We start from the raw sequence: 26,066 nt of genomic DNA, 5'->3' as shown, positions 1-26,066 counted from the left end.
AGAGCCTGAGCCAAACAAGCTTAAACCCTTAGCGAGTGAGAGAGAAACCAGTTGTGAATGATTAGGCTGACAGAGACATATGAAAGCTATGTAGCTGCTCAGCTCGCTCTGTTTACACAACTCTGGGCTGGATAAGCTGGATAAGGATAGCAGCAGGATCAAACTGTGATGGCTGGGGCAGGGGTGAAGGTAGGGAGGGGAGTTTTTACTATATCATTTCTGAAGTAGAGGGACTTTTCTTTCAGAACTGTTCCTCCCTCCCTCTCTGTTGCCTGCTCATTCATTTGTCTCTCTATCAGTCTCTCTCTTATCCCTTTCTCCTTTTCCTTTGAATCTCGCTCTCTGGTCTTTCTGTCTCTCTCCATTCGTCTCCCCTCTCTCTCTCTTACCCTTCTCCCTTTAAATCACTCTCTCCAGTCTCTCTCTCTCCATACCATTCCTCTCCAGTCTCTCTATATTCTCTGTCATTCCTCTCGTTCTCCCGAGGCCTATGGTGGCGTGGCCTGTAAACGTTTCCATCTGGGAGCTGCAGGCCACATCAGGGGGAACGTCACAAGACCCCCATAACGACAACGAGTTTCTCTACCCTCCCATCTCCCTCCAACCAGCTCCACAGAATCCTTTCCACCCTCTAATACACCCACAGCCCCATTCTCTCTCCACCTTTCCATCCTCTCTTCCCCCAGATACTAATCTCAAACATGCAAATATTCCACAGTGCTCATCCTGCTGCCTCCCTGCCTGCCAATCCGCCATGGCCCAGTTCAAACACAAACATAATTATTTCATTAGGAGATTGCCCAAATTGGGATCCTAGGCCTAGAACTCTTTTTGTGTTCTTTAATTTTTCTTCCTCTCCCTCGTTCCCTTTCTCCCTGAGTAATAACAAATACACTCCATCACCCCTTCCTCCTCCTCTCTTCTTCCTCCAGCAAGGAAGGAGCGAGTTTACAGTTGGCCCATAACACAGAGTGAAATATTAGAATAATATTACTTTAATAAGCGGGGAATCGAATCAAGGTGTTTATACAACAGAGGCAATCCTCTGAACAGCGCACCTTCAATATAATCCGTAGCCGAGAGGGACTCATATTAAACACACTCATAAACAGTTTATTTGGCAGAGTGAGGGAGAACCACTGCTGGGGAAATTATGTTTGTATTGATTAAACTGTTTTGGTATACACAGCACACAGCCGCGAGCTCAGGTTTACCGAGGAAATTGCTTCCACTTTTTCATTTGGTAACTGATTTGATGAGCAAAGAAGTTTGTATCAATACTGCATAATGTGTTGTGTTGTGTTGTGTGTTGTGAATACAGCCGATTTATGATGTATTCATGTTAAGTTTACCAATGGTTAACAAACTATTTACTAATGGTTTATAATGAGTTTACAAACAGCCCTTAAAATTAAGAGTTCTCCATGTTTTCTAAAATGACCTCATCTGCCAGTGCTGACATCACCAATGAGAAAAAAAAATACGGACCCCGCTCCTCGTCCCCATGACGACCCTGTGATGGACAGTGGAGCCCCTCTAGCTGCCAGAGGGTCAGTAGCATTGAGTATACAGTATCTGGTATGTGTTCTGCTGATACTGAATCCCAGTATCCCACATTTAGTCGTATATTAATAGACCTGCTATCGTTAACAGTCCTAGCTGACTGGGCCCGACCTATGATTCTTCCCAACAGGTCACGCTCTCTGGTCCTTCCACCCCATGGCAACCCTCTGGCCATAGCTGCGGGAAGTAGGGGTGCTGAGGGTGCTGCAGCACCCCCTGAAAAATCAGAACTTTAAAAATGTGGCACCAAAATGTACAGCAACCCCTCCCTGAAACTACTTCTAGTGGCTATGCCCCTGACACTCCCCTGGCAACCACTCTGATGCTAGCAGACACATGGTTACGGTAAACATCTTCACCTTAACCCGTCGTTCCAGTCCAGATGATGAAGACCCATACACACAGTACGTGAACATAATACCTAACCAATTGTGACACTAAACTTGACCCCAAACCACAAGACGTCAACATCATCCCCCAAATACATTCCTCAATACAGTTTACTGGCTTGAATATGACGTACAGCCAAGTTCTGCCCCACATTCTCTGCCGCCCCTGCTGAAATATGAACACAACAGAGTGATGTGATGTCATAGCAGTGTTTTTGGATGGTCACATGTGAACTGGGTGGTGCTCTGCTCTGGGTTGGTTTCCAGACACAGTTCTCTACAGTTTATTCTACAACACACCATTTCTAAGCAAAACAAGACAGATGTATCACTTTAACCCCAACCTTCTACCACAATAGTAACTACACTGACACTGTTAGTAAATATGGGGAAAGACAGCTTTCAATGGACTGAGACGACTACAATATTTAAGAGTGACTCACATGATCTCAGCAGCCCATACAAATCAAAGTGTTTCCATACGACAGTGAAAAGTCAACCCCACATAAATCTCCCCTGGGTTCACTTCACATATCACATCCAGTGTGTGATAGTTAGCCCTCTGAGGTGGGTCTGTTAACCGTGCCCTGTATTGACCATATTTCCCTCCATCCGTGGAGAGACGGAGGAATGCAGAGGGTTAATGGGCCTTGCACTCGTTTAGAAGGAAGATACATGTGTGAAAGTTTAGTTGTCTGGGGACAGGGAGGAGAGAGAGAGGGAGAGAGGGAGAGATTGCGAATTAGGGGACAGGAGGGTGAGCCAAAAGGAGAAAGGTCTGTTTGTGTGAGACTGCAGGGGAGTCTAGAGAGGCCGGGGCTGGCTGTATAAGCCCTGGTTCTGGACCTGTCTATGTGTTAGTATTCATCTGGCTCTGTAGGGCCTGTTTGGTCATGCACTACCATGCTGATGCTGCTTCTCTCCTTGGTTACTGGTGAAGGATCTGCCATGGAGGCTTTTCTTCTGTGCTCTACTTCTCTCTTTTATTCTCACAGTCATTCTCTCCCTGCCTCCATTTCTCATCCCTCACTCTTTTCTTCCTCCACTCCCTCTGACCCTCTCAAAATATCCATCTGAGCCCTTCATCGCCCCATCTTTCTGGCTCTCTTTCCCACTCTCTCCTTCCATCCCTAACCTTCTCTCTCGGTGACAGGATGTGGCTTAGTCTTACCACTGGCTCCATGGGTAGAGTTCAGTGTGTCTGAGAGGCCCAGGGTTATAAATACTCCCATCTCAGCCATGCACACAGAGACAGACAGAGAAACAGATATACAGCCCACTGGCAATGTATAGACACCCATTCCATGACTCATATCACCCAGTCACATCCAAGGCCAAACACCCATATTGAGGGGGTCTGTAAAACGCATATCGCCCTATCCCATATAAGTCGCATTCAGTACATCGAGTAAGACATCTTGTTCTAAGTTGAGAACAGTCAAAACAAAACAGAAAGTCATCAACAGGAAGGAACAAACAACAAATGTGCATTTTCCATACGCAAATATGTAGTTAAACATAACAGAAAGCTAATGCACACATCAGACAGGTGGGGAGAGCTGTCTAAAATAATCTCCAGACTTCCAAGTATTTGTCTCCATCCTTCCTCAGTACAGTAATATGGTGCAGGTGTCTTCATCCTTCCTCAGTACAGTAATATGGTGCAGGTGCCTCCATCCTTCCTCAGTACAGTAATATGGTGCAGGTGTCTCCATTCTTCCTCAGTACAGTAATATGGTGCAGGTGCCTCCATCCTTCCTCAGTACAGTAATATGGTGCAGGTGTCTCCTAGTCTTCTATCAGTATCATCAACTGAAGAGTTTCCTTCATATGCTACCACTTCTATTGCTGCTAGCAGTCCATTCAATTTAGATTACTGGTCATTTAGAAAAGGATACCAAGTAGAGGACTAATTAACAGTATTGGGACCCAGCCATTAGAGTACACCAGGGGAGGCTCCTCAGAGGAGGAAGGACCATCCTCCTCAGTGAATTTCATAAAATGTTTAATTGTTAAACACTTAAAGTTATTTTTAGATAAAACTATACTAAATATAATCACGTTACCAAATAATGTATTAAAACGCTATTTAGCAATGAAGGTCTACAGTAGCCTCAACAGCACTCTTTAGGATAGCACCACGGTGTTCCCGCAGGACAACTTCTGTCCTCCTCTTGGTACATTGACTTCAATACAAAACCTTGGAGGCTCATGGTTCTCACCCCCTTCTATAGACTTACACAATAATTATGACAACTTCCGGAGGACGTCCTACAAACTATCAGAGCTGTTGCAACATGAACTGACATGTTGTCCACCCAATCAAAGTTTAGCCAACACAAACACCTTGTTCAAATAGGGGGATGCTATGTTAGTTAGCTGGTTATGACTATTCAACACAACACTGGAACTCTTCCAAGTCAACATAAGCTTTTGGTTTTACTAATTTATTGCCATCGGGGCCTGCCGGTGTAAGTGCTAAACTGTTTACTGACTGTACACTGTAACGTTACTGCATGATTGTAGCAGGTTTACTAACACGTTAGTTATATTAGCTATGTTGACTATGAAGTTAATATGGTGACAACGATGTAGGTTGTGTGTAGACGTTATAATTTGGAAAGTTTTTCTCGCCTGGTCACATACAGCTGATGTGTTGTGCATTGAAGTCCACAAGCGAAGGGACAAGGTGAGAGGAAGAGAGTGCATAGATGTGAGAAGGAAAACAACATGGCTGCTATGAATGATCAGGGGTGTATTCATTTCCCGCCGATTCTGTTGAAAAGACATTTCTTAAACGGAAGCAAATGAAACCAAATGGGGATAAACATACCTGAATTTGTCCAATAGAAACTCTCATTAGCAACTGTTGGAGTAATGGTTACACACTATATCAGCTAGATGCAGGCAAGAGTGTGCAAGGCGGTATTGAATGTGTCACTGTCTGTGCACCTACGTTGTAAACTTTCATTAATAGGCTCCCTTATGATGTGTATAAGGAAATGTTAGTATCATGTAGTAGCCTAAACCTATTGCTGTTACATTGAATTGGTGAATGGAATATGAATGCAAGTCATCCCAATATGTTGTAATAGAAATAAGGCCATGCTCATGAAAAAAAGTGTGTCCTCCCTCATCTTAAACAGCACTGACCACCACTGGAGTACACACATGGGCAGATCTACCATCCCGGCACCCTAACTGACTCCCTGACCCTACCATCCCAGCACCCTAACTGACTCCCTGACCCTAACATCCCAGCACCCTAACTGACTCCCTGACCCTACCATTCCAGAACCCTAACTGACTCCGTGACCCTACCATTCCAGCACCCTAACTGACTCCCTGACCCTACCATTCCAGAACCCTAACTGACTCCGTGACCCTACCATCCCAGCACCCTAGCACCCTGACTCCCTGACCCTACCATCCCAGCACCCTAACTGACTCCCTGACCCTAACATCCCAGCACCCTAACTGACTCCCTGACCCTACCATTCCAGAACCCTAACTGACTCCCTGACCCTACCATCCCAGCACCTAACTGACTCCCTGACCCTACTATCCCAGCACCCTAACTGACTCCCTGACCCTACATCCCAGAAACCTAACTGACTCCCTGACCCTACCTCCCCAGCACCATAACTGACTCCCTGACCCTACCTCCCCAGCACCCTAACTGACTCCCTGACCCTATCCAAGATCTTCTCCCCTGCACCCTAACTGACTCCCTGACCCTATCTCCAGAGCACCCTAACTGACTCCTGACTCAGCGTCAGAGCAACAAACAAGATTCCAGATCTATCTGGCAGGGGTTCCACTCTGAACACCACGAAACATGCTCCACACATATGCGGTGAGTTTGAACGCCGCTCTGATAGGATTACCAGTGGCATTGAATCACAGCGTGTATGTGTGTGTGAGGGAGGCTGTGTTCCATGCTTTTCTGATCCATGGTCCAGTCTCCTGCCTCCTGCCCTGGGACTGAATGGGTCTGTCAGGGTCTGGAAGAGACTCAAATGGGATAAAGAGCTGGAGGATCACATTCTGTAACTCTGTTCTAACACTTCCTACTGCCGGAGCCCTCATGCCGCTAGCACCTGGGAAAGCCTGGGACAGCCATACACAGGTGCTAACTGCATACACACGCACATGGACACACACTCACACACGCATTGCAAACCTTTACACAAACACCCTTGCTAAAACGCCCCCTCCCTAACAACTCTCCAGCAATTCCAATCACCATCCCGCCCCAGAAAGATACAATACTGTACACCCCATACACACAGTGTGAAGCTACTCATTATGACATGCCACAGAGGGTATCCGGCACAAACACTACAGTGGCAGGGATTTTGTAACGATGGCTCTAGACATGCCAACAAGCAACCCCCCACCCCCAGTCACACTCAATGTCAACCGTGAAAGACTCCTTTGAGTATATCATGAAAGGAGAAATAAGGGCAATGTGATGGCTCAGACTTCAAACTTCTTATTCACAATAAGTCCAACATTCAGAACTTATAGAGTTAGGTTTCTAGAACACAGAGTTGCACTCAACAGCTAAACTGAGGCAGCGTGTTTGTGGTAGATAACAAATTCGGCTGTGACAGCTCGCTTTCTCCCTGTCAACCACATAGTCACATAGTCAAGACCAACAGACTGCCTCTCCCTCTCTCAACACCATCCCCCCTCCCTCCTCCCCCCTCTCCTTGTTTATTTATTCTCTCCCTTCCTCTCCAAGGGGCCAAGACAACCAGAGAGAAGGACAAGTATGGCCTAATAAAATAACTGATCTAGAATCAGTTGTTAGAGGTAGATGGTAAACAGAGAGCTGTGTAGTGACCTGAGGTACTAGCAGCTGGTCTGCGATCTATGGAAGCATCACTCTTGTCAGAATACAACACACACTTCCTGAAAGACTGAAAAGCAAACGCAGTAACAGTGGGATTACCAGAATACTCTCACAATTACAGAGCAGTCAAGCAAGGCTCTAATGGTCAAGGCATTGGCCACATTTGAGGCAGCTGGGTAATAAATACATTTAAATCCCTCATCTTTGGTTTACCTCAGATTATGTCAGCTGTCATTTTATGGAGCATGAGAGCTGTAAAATGATGGTTTATCCGACTTGATTAATGGCCAAACTTTTAGGCTACATCTTCAGAAAACAATCACTTAAAATAACCCAGGAATTTAATATGCAACCTTGTTTTGAAAGGTTCATACAGGTGTCAATCATCTGTGTGGCGCGAAGAGCGCTTCTAGAGCACGTGTCAAGCTGACCAATGGGCATTGATCCTCGAGCCCCTAGCTCGCTCATCTAAATACCTCAACACTAACATCTATAGAAAAAAAAACGGTTCACTATTCTTAAACATTTGACGTTACTTGACAACTTAATTAAAATAGGCTCAACCTGTTAGTTATATAGGCTAAACCAAGGAGTCAGCATCCAATAATGTTGTTGTGAGCTAAGGTTGTTGTTGCTCATTAAAGTTAATTAAACTCAGACGGTGTTTTGAGCCCAAAGACAAAACTCAGGCTGCATAGAGTGCCATGCAACCATTGCACGCAACTAACGCAGCACAGTGTAAAGAAATCCTGTACCCATGTGTTTCGATTATGAAATGGCCTTATAGTCATTGTGGGATGGACTTGTATCAAAGCTGTTCCCTTTGTGGGATGGATCAAAGCTTATCCTTGAATCTCCAATATTCAAGGTTCATCCCAAGTGCACGTAGGCTACCTAAAGCACAGGACAAAATATGGACAATAGATAGCATTTAAGTGCACTTCTATCATAGGCCCACTTACATATATTTCCCTCTCCAAAGCCTCCAGGGTAGAAATAAGCCTCGCAGAGTCCTGCAGAAGTTCATCAAATACCTCCAACGCTCCAGTCATCGTTGACTTGTTGCGTTCATCAGCCGCGGCTGGGCCGCCTTTGAACCGACTCCGTGCCACCATCAGGGTCTGGTAGAAAAGACACAACGCGACCCCTAGGAGCAATAATCGTCCGGAGCAATACCTGCGGCGGAGCGTCCAGAGCCGCGGAAGAAACATTCCCGCTTCACTCCCAACTTTGCTGGCAGAAGAATAAAGGCATACCATGAGGGATGATGTTTAGCCTACTACTTCTCCGCGTCTTACTCAGACCTCACACAACTCTGGCCGTTAGCCCCGCTGCTCTTTGTTTTTGCTATCTATAAAAACACGCACTTCAGGAATAAACCACGACCTGAAACATTGTGCTGCATGTTATCTTTTTTCAAAGATGACCTGGTTGGTATTTCAGAGTGGGTACACGGTGTCCAAGAGCCGTCGCTATGGCACATTTAAGTGTTGATTTGTGAGCTGGCACAAACAAACAAAACCTTTTCCCCAACGTTGTTTTTCCGTTATTCGTGATAATGAAGTTAGAGCAAAGTGAGCCACAGTCCAACTTTCACATCCTCAAAAACCATGGAGCCCCGAGAGAGCATGGAAAAGTTTTCCCTCTCTCTTTCTTTAGGGAAGAGTGCTCCTCAGATTATTAAAAACGTTCTCGAGTAGCGGAACCTCATGACTGTGGCTAGATCAGACTCTGCTCCTGCCCGCTGTCAGAAAACTGCCATTCCCATCCAGAACCAAAAGCAGGACGCAATAAAACATCAGATCAGACACAGATAGAACCAAACTGAAGGGAGAAAAATGAAGAACTTCACCAAGACTTCCGACCCTGAAATAGACTACAGACTACAGAGGGTTTCCACTATATCCGAGCGCTGGCCGCGCACCGGGGCGCGACTTCACCTGGTTTGGGTTAGGCTACTCTAAGAGAAAAAAAAGTAAACAGTAGCCGAACTTCCTCTCCGCGCAGACGGCTGGATTACAGTCTCACTCACAGGTCTACTGGTTCCCAAAAGTAAAACTCCCTCGGATAAAGAAAAAAAATAAGAGTTTATACCATAGATCCGTTTCAACTGGATAGTTGTGGAGTGTTCTTGTAAAGTAACGGTTTAGGAATTTCACGATGTACACTGAGCGGTCTAAATGTGCACACATGCCTCCTCCGTCCGGGGTCGAGGTATGCTCCCCCTCATTCCAAATTGTGGTAAAAGACAGGGCTCACTCTTTGCTATTTGTGGCACATACACCAGTCCTCCATTGGCTCATTATTTAGAGAAAGGAGTTGGAGCCCTGCTTTGTTTCAGTCAGATGTGGTGAGAGAGAGGCTATTGAAAAGGTTCCCTTTTGGAGCAAGGGTCGAAAACAGTCTCCCTTTTTTGGTGAAGTTGTAATTTCTCCAAGACAACCCAGGTTCCTTCTAAAAAATATAGTTATTATGGCAGTTTGTGTCTACCATAAATAGAATGACTGGCAGGAGTGGCTACTGTCTACCCAAATCCCCTTGTGTGTGAGGGCTGCAACACTGCTGGTTTTCATTACCCTCCTCAAATCAGGGAATGATTTAGACATGGGACACCATGCAGGTGTGCTGGCTCATGGTAAATCAGTGGCATTCATTAATGCATTTCCTGCCAAATAAAGAAAAACAGCAGTACATCAGCCCTTGAGAGACATGATTGAATAGCTCTGTTCGTACTGCATTGGTTGAGAGCTCAAATACAATGTTAATGGGGCGAGCAGGTCACCTTTAAAGCACAGCGGTGTAATGGGTTCGCACAAAAAAATGGTGCATAAAGTGTACTTCATTATTCAATGTTAAAAAAAAAAACTCCACACCACCTTTACGCCACACACAAAGACACGTACAAAGCTCTTCCTCGCACTCCATTTGGCAAATCTGACCATAATTCTATCCTCCTGATTCCTGCTTACAAGCAAAAACTAAAGCAGGAAGTATCATTGACTTGCTCAATACGGAAGTGGTCAGATAATGTAGATTCTAAGCTACAGGACTGTTTTGCTAGCACAGACTGGAATATGTTGCAGGACTCATCCGATGTCATTGAGGCGTCAGTCACCGGCTTCATCAATAAGTGCATCGATGACATTGTCACCACAGTGACAGTACGTACATAGCTCAACCAGAAGCCATGTATTACAGGCAACATCCTCACTGACCTAAAGGGTAGAGCTGCCGCTTTCAAGGAGCGGGACTCTAACCCGGTTGCTTATAAGAAATCCCGCTATGCCCTGTGACAAACCATCAAAACAGGCAAAGAGTAAATACAGGACCAAGACTGAATCCTACAACACCAGCTCCGATGCCTGTCGGATGTGGCAGGGCTTGCACATTATTACGGACTACAAAGGGAAGCCCAGCCTCGAGCTGCCCAGTGACACAAGCCTAACAGACAAGCTAAATTACTTCTATGTGCGCTTCAAGGCAAGCAACACTGAAGCATGCATGAGAGCACCAGCTGTTCCGGATGACTGTGTGATCACACTCGCCGTAGCCGATGTAAGACCTTTAAACAGGTCAACATTCTCAAGGCCGCAGGGACAGATTACCAGGAAGTGTACTCTGAGCATGTGCTGACCAGCTGGCAATTGTTTTCACTGACATGTTCAACCTGTCCGTGGCCGAGTCTGTAATACCTACATGTTTCAAGCAGACCACCATAGTCCCTGTGCCTAAGAATACCAAGGTAACCTGCCTAAATGAGTACCGGCCCATAACACTTACATCTGTAGCCATGAAGTGCTATGAAAGGCTGGTAATGGCTCACATCAACACCATCATCCCAGAAACCATAGACCCACTCCAATTTCCATACCACCCCAACAGATCCACAGATGACGCAATCTCTATTGCACTCAACACTGCCCTTTCCCACCTGGCCAAAAATGAACACCTACGTGAGAATGCTGTTCATTGACTACACCTCAGCGTTCAACACCATGGTGCCCTCAAAGCTCATCACTAAGCTAAGGAGCCTGGGATTAAACACTAACCTTTTCAACTGGATCCTGGACTTCCTGACGGGCCACCCCCAGGTGGTAAGGGTAGACAACAGATTTTCTACACTAATCCTAAACACAGGGGCCCTTCAGGGGTGCGTGATTTGTCCCCTCCTGTACTCCCTGTTCACCCATGACAGCGTGGCCAAGCACGACTCCAACACCATCATTAAGTTTTCCGACTTCACAAAACCGACAACGATGAGACAGCCTATAGAGGGGCCTCCCGAGTGGCGCAGTGGTCCAGGCTCCGTGGCAGCCTCCCGCGACTGGGAGATCCATTGGGCTGCTCACAATTGGCCCAGCGTCGTCCGGGTTAGAGGACATGCTGACATGGTCACCAGGTTTACGGTGTTTCCTCAGACACATTGGTGAGGCTGGCTACCGGGTTAAGTGGGCAGGGTCAAGAAGCACGGGATTTGCAGCGATGGGACAAGTCTGTAAACTACCAATTGGATACCACAAAATTGGGGAGAAAAAAAGGTTAAAAAAAATTAACTACCATGGTCCAAACACACCAAGACAGTCATGAAGAGGGCACGACAACACCTATTCCCCGTCAGGAGAATGGAAAGTTTTGGCATGGGTCCTCAGAAAGTTATACAGCTCCATCAGAGAGAGCATCCTCACTGGTTGCATCACCCCATGGTATGGCAACTGCTTGGCCTCCGACCGCAAGGCACTACAGAGGGTAGTGCGTACGGGCCAAGCTTCCTGAACAGCTAATCAAATGGCTACCCGGAGTATTTTCAATGACCCCATTTTATTTTTTTTGTTACGCTGCTGCTACTCGCTATTTTATTATCTATGCAGTCACTTTACCACTACCTACATGCACATATTACCTCAACTAACTAGTACCCACGCACATTGACTTAGGGCTGGTACACCCTGTACATACAGTTGAAGACGGAAGTTTATATACACTTAGGTTGGAGTCATTAAAACTAGTTTTTCAACCACTCCACAGATTTCTTGTTAACTATCGTTTAGGCAAGTTGGTTAGGTTTCAATACTTACAGTTGAAGTCGGAAGTTCATCTACACTTAGATTGGAGTCAATAAAACCGGTTTTGGAAGTCGGTTAGGACATCTACTTTGTGCATGACACAAGTACTTTTTCCAACAATTGTTTACAGACAGATTATTTCACTATCACAATTTCCAGTGGGTCAAAAGTTTACGTACACTAAGTTGACTGTGCCTTTAAAGAGCTTGGAAAATTCCAGAAAATGTCATAGCTTTAGAAGCTTCTGATAGGCCAATTGACATCATTTGACTCAATTGGAGGTGTACCTGTGGACGCATTTCAAGGCCTACCTTCAAACTCGGTGCCTCATTGCTTGACATCATGGGAAAATCAAAACAAATCAGCCAAGACCTCAGAAAAGAAATTGTAGACTTCCACAAATCTGGTTCATCTTTGGGAGCAATTTCAAAATGCCTGAAGGTACCACATTCAATTGTACAAACAATAATACGCAAGTATAAACACCGTGGAACCACGCAGCCATCATACTGCTCAGGAAGGAGACGTGTGAGATGAACGTACTTTGGTGTGAAAAGTGCAAATCAATACCAGAACAGCAAAGGACCTTTTGAAGATGCTGGAGGAAACAGCTGCAAAAGTATCTATTTCCACAGTAAAACAAGTCTTATATCGGCATAACCTGAAAGGCAGCTCAGCAAGGAAGAAGCCACTGCTCCAAAACCGCCATAAAAAAGCCAGACTACGGTTTGCAACTGCACATGGGGACAAAGATCATACTTTTTGGAGAAATGTCCTCTGGTCTGTTGAAACAAAAATAGAACTGTTTGGCCAGAATGACCATCGTTATGTTTGGATGGAAAAGAGGGAGGCTTGCAAGCCGAAGAACACCATCCCAACCGTGAAGCATGGGGGTAGCAGCATCATGTTGTGGGGGTGTTTTGCTGTAGGAGGGGCTGGTGCACTTCACAAAATAGATGGTATCATGAGGCTGGAAAAGTATATGGACATATTGAAGCAACATCTCAAGACATCAGTCAGGAAGTTAAAGCTTGGTCGCAAATGGGTCTTCCAAATGGACAATGACCCCAAGCATACTTCCAAAGTTGTGGCAAAATGGCTTAAGGACAACAAAGTCAAGGTATTGGAGTGGTCATCACAAAGCCCTGAACTCAATCCTATAGGAAATTTGTGAGCAGAAATGAAAAAGTGCGTGAGCAAGGTGGCCTACAAACCTGACTCGGTTACACCAGCTCTGTCAGGAGGAATGGGGCCAGAATGCACCCAACTTATTGTGGGAAGCTTGTGGAAGACTACCCGACACATTTGACCCAAGTTAAACAATTTAAAGGCAATGCTACCAAATACTAATTGAGTGTATGTGAACTTCTGACCCACTGGGAATGTGATGAAAGAAATAAAAGTTGAAATAAATCTCTACTATTATTCTGACATTTCACATTCTTAAAATAAAAAGTGATCCTAACTGACCTAAGGCAGGGAATTTTTTACTAGGAGCTAATGTCAGAAATGGTTAAAAACGGAGTTTAAATGTGTTCGGCTAAGGTGTATGTTAACTTCCGACTTCAACTGTAGTCTCGTTACGGTTGCTCTTTTATTTGTAGTAAATAGTTTTCTTACAAGCTCTTAACCAACACAGTTTTAAGTAAGCATTTCATGGTAAGGTCTGCTACACCTGTTGTATTCGGAGCAAGTGACATAATTTGATTAGATTTTTAAATGTTTTACTGCAACAGGAATAGAGTACACAGACGTTTCGGCTTTACAGCCTTCTTCAGTGTGTACGTACAACACTTACAAAGCAATCAGTCCACATTGTAAGCCTGCTGTGAATCAAAACATTGGTGATTCAAAAGCAATCTACATTCTGATTGTGTAGTCGAATACAATGGATACCTAGAGCTATGAAGTTCTAAAGTTTGATCAAGAAGAGAGGCCATCGTTGACAGACGAAGCTAGGAAACACATGAAATACCAAAAGAACTTGGATCACTTTATTAGATTTTTTTTCTACATCTCTGGAAACTTTAACACACCGTCTCAGTACAGAATGACTAGTGACACACACACGCACATACAGAAACACGTACACTCACAGACATACACGCTTCAGTTACGACTGATCTTACACTGTACATTCTGAACTCTTCAGCTTTACAGGACTCAATGGTGGAGGTTCAGTCATATTCATCCATACGTTACCTGAAATGACCACTGTCCCAATCTTCATCCTCATCTTTTAAAAGTCTTAGTTGTGTTTCATCAATTCGATTTAGAATTCAAATCAAAACTTGTAGAGGGGTTGGGTTTTGTAGTCCAATAAACACCATTGGACTACATTTCCCAGTCTGTGTCATTCCCCTGTGAGCATTTTACTGTAATGAGCACTTCTTGTTGCAGCCGTGCGTGGAAGCCGGGGGGTGGCAGCCCTTCCTGTAACAAGGGGAAAGGCAAGGAATGTCTGATGAACGTGGGAGAGAAGAGGTGCGCCAAGGCTCAAAATTGAGGAAAGGGGGGTGCGGGGGGAGGACAATGAACACCCAACCAGGAGGTGCAGTTTCAGGAAGTCTTGGCTCCTTGTCTTGATTTTCTAGTCAGGTGTCTCATCCAAATATTCACACAGGACTGACCCTGCAATAACAACCTTTGACCCCACTGTTTTGACCCCTGAGAGGTCACACAGACAGACAGGTGAATAAGAATACTGTGTGTGGCCACAACAGGTACACACACTTGTTGGGAGGAACTACAGTTGAAATAGCATTGACAGTTGGTTTGGAGGGGTAGGGGTGTGGGATGGTCCTGGATGAGGAGTGGGGTAGTAGAGGTGGGGTGTCTATTTGTGCCTGCTGCCTCTCCTCTTCATGGCGGCAGTACACTGGGGGCAATACCACTTCCCCTTGGGGGCTTCTGTTAGGCCCACGCAGCCGTAGTGGAACCACTCGATGGGGCACTGCAAACACACAAAGGGCACTCAGGTTAGCTCTCATACGTCATCTCTCATTTGATAAAGTCCTATGTGAAAGTAATATGGTAACAGTTCTAGAAAATGAGAAAAGCAAATGGAAACTTACGTCTTGATTATCACAGCCCACCATTTCTCCATAAGACACCTTTAACAAGAGAGAAGCCATTTTAGTTAACCTGTCAGCTGTAGGTGTGAGCTGTCCAGTGTGAGAGAGTGTGTCTCTGGATGTGTGTGTACCTGGTTGCAGATGCAGTAGCGGGGCTCGTTGGGGTCGTAGGTCCAGTCCACCTGGTTGTTGGTCTCAGATTCTGGGAGGGCCGAGGCCTGCTGTGACAGCTCCTGGGCCAGGGCTGAAGAAGAGGAGCACGACGACAGGGACGAAGAAGACGAGGAGGACGACGACTGGTGGTTGGAAGACTTGGTGTTGCCTCTATGGAGGGGCAGGGGAGAAAAGACTGGACAGTTTAGACAAGATCTCAATTTTTCATCTTTATTTATTTATTCATGCTGTGGAGGTAGAATTGAAAAGCATGGCTGGCATAATGTGGCGTGACATCATGGGACTGAACACTGAAACTAAATGATGTAGGGTGATTTGGCCTGACATCTGTTCATCTGATGTGGGGTGATTCAGGGTGGATTGACAAGGTTTAATAAGGCATGAAAAGTGATATCACTGGAGAAGACCACTAGCTAGGGCTAGCTTGAGCGTACGGGGGCTGTGTGTGCGCGCGTGTAAGTTGTGTCGTACTTGGTCTTGCGTCCGCCGCGGGAGTCGGAGGCGACGGCTGAGCCGGCTGGGGTGAGGGTCTGGGTGAGGGTGTTGGCCAGGGCGGAGGTGGAGTAGGCCCCCGTGGTATCCCGGGAGGTCAGGGAGAACTCCCTCCCTAGCTGGAAGTCATTGTTCTTAATGGCCTCGTAGCTGGCCTTCAGACTGCTAGTCCTCCTGCCCTCCTTCATCTGACATGGAACGGGAGAGGGAAGGAGAAGGAGGGCGCAGACAGAGAAAGAAGATGAGAAAGGCAGGTAGAGAGAGAGAGACACACATAGCCATGAACAGGGTTAGTTACAGTTGTAGGACACACATCAGTTACACATTCAAGGACATTTGTCCCAATCAGATAATTCTCAGAACAGACAGTCTGGGTCAAGATACTGATACCCATCCCCATCAGTGCAGCACTCATCTGAATAAAATCAGAGGGCAATGGAATTGGGTGTATGTCTGTGTGTGTGAAAAAGAATGTGTTTATACCTGTGCGGTGGCCTGCACAGCCTGCGCTGCAGCCATGGTGATGGCCCCTGCCCCAGCCCCGGGCCCAGCAGGCAGAGAGCTGAGGTTGTAGGAGGCCAGGGGCTGGGATGAGTTTACACTGTACACGTTGTTAGAGGCTGACGTCGTGCTGTTGGTGCGACAGCCGGGTGTGTTCTCCTTGGAGGCGTCTGACGTGAGTGTGGAGAGCAGGGCTTCAGATTTGAACTTCTTCTCCGGGACGTGCTCTGTAGTGTGGTGGCTCGGCTGCGTGGTGTACTTCCTCTCTGTCACACAGAAACAAGACATTAATTACTGCCTTCATGACCTCGCATAGGAAAGCAGCAAATCATCTATACAAGCAAGGCTCCTTAGAAAAATGTATATTGGCTTTCAACATGCAACAACTCCAAAAAGAAGGTCAGCCAAACAGCCATGACTTGTACTTACTTTCCACGGTGGTGTGTGAGTGGGCATGGTGGTTGTTGACAGGCTGAGAAGGGCTGTCCATCTCTAGGGATCCTGACAGAAGACAGAGAAAATGTTAGAGCTGGCTCTCTGTGACAACACTGAGAGACACAACAGTTGACTCAACAGGGTCATTGTTAGGTCAATACTGCCCCCTAGCAGGGCTGAAATATCCCGATGGAAAGGTTGATACCATTCCACTATCACGGAATTGCAATCGAAACAAGACTAGAAAAAAGCAGCATGTCAGCCCAACATTCTGACAGGGCCAAGAGGGTTAAGATGAAGGGGAAGGGTCTTCGATGGTATTGTGATTGACTCACGTCTCTCCAGGATCTCAGTGATGCCAGCGTTGTCAGCCTCCAGCTCCATCTTGAACTTAGCCAGCTCCTGGTCCAGCTTCCTCAGGTGGCGGTCCACCTGCAACACACACCCCATTATATACCATACTGTTCATACCCCACAATAGATGTTGAACAAACCCTCCAAAATTTTATACATTGAATAATTACTTTGAAATAGATCAATATCAAAAGATTGTCCAATGTTTCTATGGCGAAGCTCTAACAAGACACGTCTGCGTAGCGTCCTCGAACTGTCAAACAATTTTAAGGCATTTTGACACAGTTTACCTGTTCGTTAATAGTGAATTGGAAGTTAAAACATCTACTGTATTGCCAAAGCAAAAGATACCCAATATGTCAAAGCCTCAGATAAGGCATAGAAAAATGCCCCTCTGACAGCCCTTCTTTGGCCTTGGCGGATGCTAACTCAGAAGAAGCACCAGCATGGTTCAGAATGGAGATGGACAAGGGTATAACAAAATTCCTAGAGACACTTTCTGAACGCCTCAGCAAAATTGATGTACTGGTCTATAAACTCCACGAAGACGAGAAAGTCGCAACGGGACGAGTGACAAAGTTAGAAAAAGACCATGCTGACCACCAGGCTGCCACCCTGGACGTCTGCGAGGAAGTGGACCAAAAATTACAAGAATTTGGAAGATGCCACCTCTAAACTCGAGGAGAAATTTGATTATCACGAAGATTTCCAAAGTTGCTCGAATTTGAGACTTCAAGGTTTCCCAGAGGCCGTGGAGGGAAGAGACAATCTTCTTTCTACGGGAATGGATTCCCAAAATTCTCCTGCACACCCACTGGAGATCGACAGGGCCCATCGCACCCTACGGAGGCAGCTGCCTGGCCAGGCTGCACCCAGGGCATTTGTCATTAAATTTCTACGGTACCAGGAAACTGTTCACATCCTCTCTGCTGCCCGAGCAAAGGGAGAGCTCAAATACGGAGAAGCCAGAAGTATGATCTTTCTCCCACACTACACAAGAGGAGGATGGCCTTCTCCCCACTGAAGAGACTTCTGCGTCAGGCTGGCTTAGCATACGGCCTTCGCTACCCAGCAACTTTGTGGATCGAAACCAAGAATGGTGAGCGCACCTTTGACTCTGTGAAGATGGCTGAAACATACACGAGAAAAGAACTTCCTGACTTGTTCACGTCTACTACACCCTGAGGAACTGTCTTTTGAACTTGGATACAGTAGATAGTGAACTGTTAGCACATGAGGAAACAACGAAATTACTCATATGATCGACTGACTGGCTGGCTGGCTAGATGGCTAGCGTGACAATGATTGGCGAGGTAAAGTTGGATCATAGCTAATGTTGGCTGTGCTATTTTGCCAGCTCGCTATGTTTACAAGGGTGTAGCTATAGCTACTATACATCCACACTATGCCAGGTAGTTACATTTTGCTGTATACTTTTATTTTACACAGAGGCCCAGTCGGGTTTGGTTAATGTTGTTTATATATGTTGTTTATATTACTTCAGGGAATTGTAGCCACTATTACATTTGCTGGTTTGTTTATTGTTAGAGATGTATGCTGGTGTTAGTGGTACCAAGACAGGGATAAGCTACTCACTGGCTGGCCGCCTAATTGCCAGCTAGCTGATAGCTTTACACTTATGTGCGTACATATAATATTTTAGGGGGAGGGTGAACTCAGGAGGATGGTGATTGTTTAACTACTTGTCCCTATTTAATATTTGAGAGATGATAGTTATTGTCTGGAAAAGGTTTTCATTTATTCATCATAGCTTGATGTCTTTTTTCCTGACCTGCTGGGGTGCGTTTGTGGTCATTGCTTTTGTCGCCGCACGGCACAGGTTTCAGGGCGCATTGGGGAATGCCGATTGGTTGACATTTGGGTGTGCGGGTAGGCTCTGTTGGTGACTATGAACGCACCCAGGTTTTTTGTTGTTGTTGTTGAGACATGCTCAAGTGGGGCTAAATAGTCCGGTCATTATTGTTGTAATCAAATTGTATTTTGTTACTCGACTAACAATATTTTCATGCTAGAGTCAATGTACTTCCTAATTCGAGCGATGCTATGCATAGCAGGTACATCTAGGCTAAAGACTAGCGTCTAAGGATATGGGTTCTTTAACTCAGTTGGGCAGGGGGTTGGGTGGGTATGTTGTTTTTTTTTAACCTTTATTTTACTAGGCAAGTCAGTTAAGAACAAATTCTTATTTTCAATGACGGCCTAGGAACAGTGGGTTAACTGCCTGTTCAGGGGCAGAACGACAGATTTGTACCTTGTCAGCTCTGGGATTTGAACTTGCAACCTTCCGGTTACTAGTCCAACGCTCTAACCACTAGGCTACCCTGCCGCCTACTTTATAATTTCATTTTGTACACGTTGTATAGACAACGCAGTTTTGTTACTTTCCTTTTCCCTATTTCTTATTTCCTTCAAAGATGTCGGCACTTAATAACTATACATTTATGACACTTAACATTAGGGGTACTAAATGCCCAATCAAGCACAAACACATTCTGAATGATCTAAAGCAGCATAAGGTTGATATAGCTCTTCTTCAGGAGACACACCTGACTGACTCAGCATGATAAACTGAAGAGAGAGTGGGTGGGTCAAGTGTACTATTAATCTTTCACCTCTCGGGCAAGAGGGGTGGCCACTCATTAATAATGGGAATTGATGGGAAATTATGTAAAATATATCACTAGCCACTTTAAACAATGCTACCTAATATAATGTTTACATACCCTACATTTTTCATCTCATATGTATATACTGTACTCTATATCATCTACTGCATCTTTATAGCCACTTTAACTATGCCACTTTGTTTACATTGTTTACATACTCATCTCATATGTATATACTGCACTCAATACCATCACTCACTCATATATCTTTATGTACATATTCTTTATCCCCTTACACTTGTGTCTATAAGGTAGTAGTTTTGGAATTGTTAGCTAGATTACTTGTTGGTTATTACTGCATTGTCGGAACTAGAAGCACAAGCATTTCGCTACACTCGCATTAACATCTGCTAACCATGTGTATGTGACAAATAAAATTTGATTTGATAAGCATTAACCCTTTCAGATACAATCTCAGATTAAAGGGGGTAGGTTTGTGATCATTCAAGGTTTCATTAACACTGAGCCCATTACCATTGTGAATGAGTATGAGCCTAACTATGATGACCCTAAATTTCACCAAGACATCTTTTTGAAGTTAACATGCCCATCATCAGAGATAATAATGGCAGGGGGTTTTAACTTGGTACTGAACCCTTCCAGTGATAGATCTTCCTCTAATAGTATCAGCCTCACACAGGCAGCTAAAATGTTAAAAGCAGAAATGAAACACTTGGACTTGGAGATTTCACAACCAAAAGGTTAAAGAATACTCATTTTACTCCCCTGTCCATAACAGTTACTCTAGAATTGACTTGTTTCTTATTCCTGCAGCAAAGGGAGGTTTAACGACTGGGTGTAAGTACTTACCAAGATGTATATCAGATCATTCTGCCCTGCTGGCTTCAGTACCAGTCAGTAGAGCATAGCCACCCTCAAGATGGAGGTTTGGCACATACAAATGTGGGATTATTTAGTAAGTAACATTTCTGAACCCTCATATAGTCCACTTTTTAGCACCAATACAACTCTGCCTCCCCCCTAATGTTATTGGAAGCTCTCCTTGCATATCTGAGGGGCAAATCATATCCTTTAGTTCAGGTACTCATAAGATGTATAAGGCTCAAGTAAATTAGTTGGAGAATGAAATTAGAGATCTGGAAAATGAACAGTGTAACATTTGACAACTCAACTCTACAAATATTACACTCAAAGCGATTGGAATACAACACTCTGACGACCTATAAAGCGGAAAATGCTCTAAGGAGAACAAAACTACTACGAAAATGGAGATAAAGCAGGAAAGTTGATTGCTTGGCAAATAAGACGAGAGGATGCTAGTAGAGTTATTAGCTCTATTAAGCTACCCAATAACACTGTTTTTCACAGTCCTGAGGAAATTACTCTAGTCTTCATGGAGTTTTATGAAACATTGTACAAGTCTGAAGGGGATGCCCCTGCCACAGTGCATGAGTTTTTGAACAAACTCAATGTACAAACTTTAACTGATGAGGATAGAGAGCACTTGGAGAAAGAGATTACATCAGAGGGAATCCATTTCCAACACTGCTGGGGGGATATCACCGGGGTTAGACGGATTCCCTGTTGAATTCCATCAATCCTTTTTACCCAAACTAATTGAGCCTCTTTGCAGTATGTTTAATTATGCCATAGAGACAGAAAAGCTCCCAGACACACTTGAACAGGCACTGATCACAGTTTTGTTCAAACCTGGTTAAGATCCTCTGCTTTGTGGGTCGAATGGGCCAATATTTCTATTGAACACTTCATATTAGATTCTTGCGAAACTCATAGCTCTTAGACTGGATAAGGTTCTTCCGGACTTGGTTGATATGGACCAAACAGGCTTTGTAAGAAACCGCTCATCTCCTGATAATATCAGAAGATTATTTAATATTATGTAGAGAATGACCAAGAATCTGTAGTGGCGGCTTCATTAGATGCGGAAAAAGCTTTTGACCGCATAGAATGGAACTACCTGTTTGAAGTTTTACAGAGGATAAATATTGGACCTAAGTATGTTGGTCTGATTAGATTACTGTACAAATGTCCAGCAGCTCAGGTCCTGACTAATGGAAACATTTCCTCAAAGTTCTCTCTATCACGTGGCACAAGACAGGGTTGTCCCGCTAGTACTCTCTTTTTTTCTTTGGCTATCGAGCCACTGGCAGAAGCTTTTAGATCTCATCCATCCATCCATCCATGGTGTTCGTATAGGTGGGCCTGAACATCTGGTCTCGCTATATGCCGATGACGACCTCAATAAAGCAGAAATTTCACTCCGAGCATTAGTTGACATCCTGAAAGAATATGGGACCTTTTCGGGATATAAGATAAACCCATCGAAAAGTATAACTTTGCCTTTTAACAGGGCAGCTATGCAGAACCCAATCTTAGACCAGTCGTTTACTTGGAAACCACAGAAAATGACATCTTGGATTGCAAATTCCTTCTGAAATTATTAAGACACATCCACTGAACTATACTACACTTCTCAAAAAGGTTGGGGAAGAATTAGATAGATGGCGGGATTTACCAATTTCTCTTATTAGGTGAGACAATTGTGTAAAGATTAATATATTACCAAAATTCTTGTACCCTTTTCAAACCTTGCCTTTTCCTATTCCCAAAGTTTTTTCCAAACAACTTAATTGGAAGATGTCTTCATTTCTGTGGAAAGGGAAAACCCCCCAGAGTGAAACTCACAACTTTATGCGAACCATACTCAGAAGGAGGACTTACTCTACCTGACTTCCAGTTGTATTACTGGGCATCTCAGTTAAAGGCTGTGTGGGTATGGCAAAATACAACAAGTTCACACTCTTGGGAGACAGAGGAGGAGTGTCTGACCCCTGCTACATTAGCATATATACCTTATATTAGCAAACCTAAAGCTTTGCTAGGTCTCATAAACAACCCTTTCATTAAAAACACTTTAAATATATGGATTGAAGTCTGTAAACAAACAGAAGGGCTTAGATCTATATATGAACAAACACCTTTCTATAACAACCCCATCTTACCCAAAGCGCCCTGAGAGATGGTATTACATTTTCTTGGTTCAACAAAGGAATTAAAACATTTGGTAATCTCTATAGAGAAGGTGAACTACTATCCTTTCAACAACTGGCATCTCATTTTCAGTTACCTCAAACTAATTTCTTCAGGTACCTACAGGTTAGACATTACATTGCCACTCAGCAGGGAGATAGGATTCAGCCCATGAGTAAACCTAAAACTGATAAACTGTGGCTGGAAAGCGGTAAAAGGTTTCATTTCCTACATGTACTCTGGTCTTCAAGCTCTATTGGGGAACGATGAACGTGTGAAAGCTTGCATGAAGTGGCATGATGACCTTGGTCTCATTTTTGAGAATGAGAAATGGGGAAAGCTCTTTTTACATGCTCAGCACAAGTTGATGCAATTCAATATTTTACATAGGGTCTACTTTATACCAGAGAGACTGTATAAGATCAATTCTAAATATTCTAAATTTTGCCCAAGGTGTAAAAAGGGAGTGGGCACACTTCTGCATGTTTTTGTCCTTCTCTGAACTAAGCTATTATTGGAAAGACATGATTCAGATCTTATCACAGGTCACTAATATGAGGGTACCACTAGATCCTTCCCTTATTCTTCTTGGAGATGATTCTGTTCTACCAGTTAATATTTGTAGCAAAACCAGATTCATTAAATTGGCCATCATTGCAGCCAATAAATGCACAACTATTATATGGAAGAGTGACACTCCGTCAAGCAAGCAGATGTGGCTAAAACAACTGTCCTCCTATATTCCATCTGAAAAAATAACATACAATTTATATAATAAACCCTTTGAATTTACTGATGTCTCTAGAAACTTCTGAAAGTCCCCCCAGACGTCACCTTAGCTGCCTCATTACTACATACTTCATTAATGTATTATTATTATTCGTTTTTGTGTTGAAATCATTTATTTTCTAGCATGGAATGTGAAGGTCATTCTGTTTCTTTTTTTTTGTTGTTAATTAGTGAGGCTAATATCGGCTTTGAGGGGAGGGAGAGGAGTGTTCCTGTGTTGGGGAGGGAAGGGTTTTGCACAATGTGCCCCCATGTAGCATGGTGTTTTGTGTAGGTGGAAGGAATAACATGGCATTATCGGTGTCATATTTTGATGATTCTTAAACTGTAAAAAATAAATAAAAATGTTTTAAATGCCAATAAATATATTGTACAAAAAAAGAGAGAAATTTCAATATTTAAATAAATATTAAAAACATCTGAAAAGACTGGCATTTTTGTGACTTCCAAATGATTTGCATTGTTTGACTGCCACCCAGTGGCACAGAGACAGCACAGTCCTGAACAGAACATTTTATATTTTAGTGGGGACACGCACCCACAAATCATCTTGAAAAAGGCCACAAGCGATAAAGATTCTCCTCCAACTTCCCTTGTCCCTACCTTTTTATAGAAGTGGTTTCCCAGGACCCATGAAACAAAACAGACATTGTTAGACAGAGCTCCGTCTTGGCATTGAAATTCCAACTCACCAGATCATAAATCTGATTGGCCAGCTGTACTTTTTCATCTGCATCCTCCAATGCCTTATAATAATCCTGAAACCGAGAAAAAGCTGTCAGAGACCAAGCTGACACCATATAAAAAAATAAAAGCCTTTAGTGAACTAACACGGGCACTTTTTTACTAGCTTCGACTTTGCTGATAGCTACTTTGAGGACAAATGTACTTACTATGACTGTGATATGTGGTTGTGCCACCTAGCTATGTTAAGATGAATGCACTAACTATAAATAGCTCTGGATAAGAGAATCTGTTAAATGACTAAAATGTAAATGACAAAGCACAAAGAATCATCACAAAAAGTGTGGTGGTACAGCTTTATCATAAAACATTTATGGGATTAAAAGAACAAAACTGTCTTTTTGAAAAGGGAAATATACATAATCTGAGACTTATTTGGCACCTTTTTGATGACTCCCATCTGCTCTTCCCTCCACTCTGGCTTGTTCTTCTTTGCATTGACAAAGAACTCATTCACCCTCTGCTCCAATTGGTCCATGGCATCTACAGCAAATGGGAAGAGTGAGCTACCTGGACAGGTGTGTCTGAGACACTATTCATATGAGTTTATACTCTGCATGCATGTGGAATAATTAATATCCATTTGTACTTCAATGCTAACAAGAAGGGACAATATATATGTGGTGTCTGTGGACCCGCAGTGGTTCCCGACCTCTTTCGATTACTGTACCACCAACTGAATTTTGCTCTGCCCGGAGTACAAGTCCGTGTGCATTATACCAGTAGGACTATGGTCTCATGAGTCATCTCAAGAACCCCCTATAAAAGGTCCCCTGGTTGGGAACCACTATACTACATAGCCGTTAAGGTTAAATTAATATTGGTGTATGTTCTAGTTAGCAAACAGTTCACGTATATGTAACTAGTTATAGTCACATGAAAAAAAAAAGTTAACTAGCTAACGTTACATGTATAACGTTGATACTACATGCGAGGTGTACGCTCCGAATCTATGTCCCCTGTCTTGTTTACATTCATTGTTCAACTTCTGTGCATGCACACACGATCAGCAAACGTTAGTTGTACCTCTATATGGAAAACAAATATAACATGACCTTATGTTGTAATTTCTATAACCCTAGCTAGAATCAAACAAACCCACTAACGTTAACTGTCTCAGGTTACTGAAAGTTGTTGCAATGTTAAACTAGCCAAGTTCGCTACCGCTAGCTAGGTGTGTTAGCTATACAAATAAAAATACTGCATCTATCACTTTTATTTGGACGCCAACTAGCTCATTAGGAGTTCGATTCTTTGTTCTACATGACCCTAAAAAGTGCGACGCTGAGAATTATGTGTTTTCAACTTGAAAAATGCTCGCCGGTGAAGTGTTTGTAAACTGTCACGTTGCAGCAATGCATACTCTGAACTTGCAGGTCCATCTCTCTCATTTCCGTAAACCTGTCGCGGAGATCCATGGGTAGCTGCTCGATCACTGCCAGCGAGAAGAAAAAGCGAATATAGGTGTTAGCATGGCTAGGCTAACAGTCCGGGCGCGCTCCGGCTAGAATTATGCACATTTACGACAGTAAATACACAAATAATACCACCTACGCGTAAAATAAACGTAGTACTCACTTTCGAGGTAATCCTCTAGGTACAGCATCTTGGCAAATTAGATATTTTAGGCGTTTATGACAATATTTTGTGTCTTTCAATATGGCGCCGCAAACCGCTGTGTCCCGAAGAAAAAATACCACTGACAAACTGAGGTCAGAGAAAGTGACGTCAGTAGAACGTAGAATGTGATTGGCCAGATATGGAGTTGAGTGCTAAACTTCAAAAATCCGTTAGTTCCTGTAGTTCATAGACATCAATTTCAAACGTTGACTGAAATAGCGTAATTAAGCTTTTCCAACGAGGTAAATACATTTGAATCATCAAACTTCAATGCAAATGCGCTATTTTAATTGTAAATTAATACTTATGTG

The 26,066-nt window shown here is 43.9% G+C and overlaps 2 protein-coding genes across 2 annotated transcripts in view; both read right to left on the bottom strand.

The window, feature by feature from the left end:
* The window catches only part of LOC112214284 (cadherin-like and PC-esterase domain-containing protein 1), a 69,861-nt gene extending 60,747 nt beyond the window's left edge, over positions 1 to 9,114 (bottom strand). Inside the window, exon 1 of the mRNA XM_024372927.2 lies at positions 7,773 to 9,114. Within this exon, the coding sequence (XP_024228695.1) occupies positions 7,773 to 8,069 (297 nt within the window). The 5' untranslated portion in view covers positions 8,070 to 9,114. The remainder of the gene's footprint in view (positions 1 to 7,772) is intronic.
* A 4,739-nt stretch (positions 9,115 to 13,853) lies between these two features.
* On the bottom strand, positions 13,854 to 25,856 carry LOC112214282 (inhibitor of growth protein 3). The gene is made up of 11 exons (XM_024372926.2): positions 25,714 to 25,856; positions 25,499 to 25,570; positions 24,518 to 24,618; positions 24,084 to 24,149; positions 16,885 to 16,981; positions 16,544 to 16,615; positions 16,097 to 16,380; positions 15,593 to 15,801; positions 15,079 to 15,271; positions 14,948 to 14,986; positions 13,854 to 14,826 (listed from the first exon to the last, which is right to left on the bottom strand). The coding sequence occupies exons 1-11, from the start codon at positions 25,739 to 25,741 to the stop codon at positions 14,710 to 14,712; spliced, it is 1,278 nt and encodes a 425-aa protein (XP_024228694.1). The 5' UTR covers positions 25,742 to 25,856; the 3' UTR covers positions 13,854 to 14,709.
* Between the last annotated feature and the right edge of the window lie 210 nt (positions 25,857 to 26,066).

Source organism: Oncorhynchus tshawytscha, linkage group LG15 (assembly GCF_018296145.1).
Source record: "Oncorhynchus tshawytscha isolate Ot180627B linkage group LG15, Otsh_v2.0, whole genome shotgun sequence".
Lineage (NCBI taxonomy): Eukaryota > Metazoa > Chordata > Actinopteri > Salmoniformes > Salmonidae > Oncorhynchus > Oncorhynchus tshawytscha.
The sequence above is the reverse complement of the archived record's forward strand: the minus strand, read 5'-3'. Positions and strand labels throughout refer to the sequence as shown.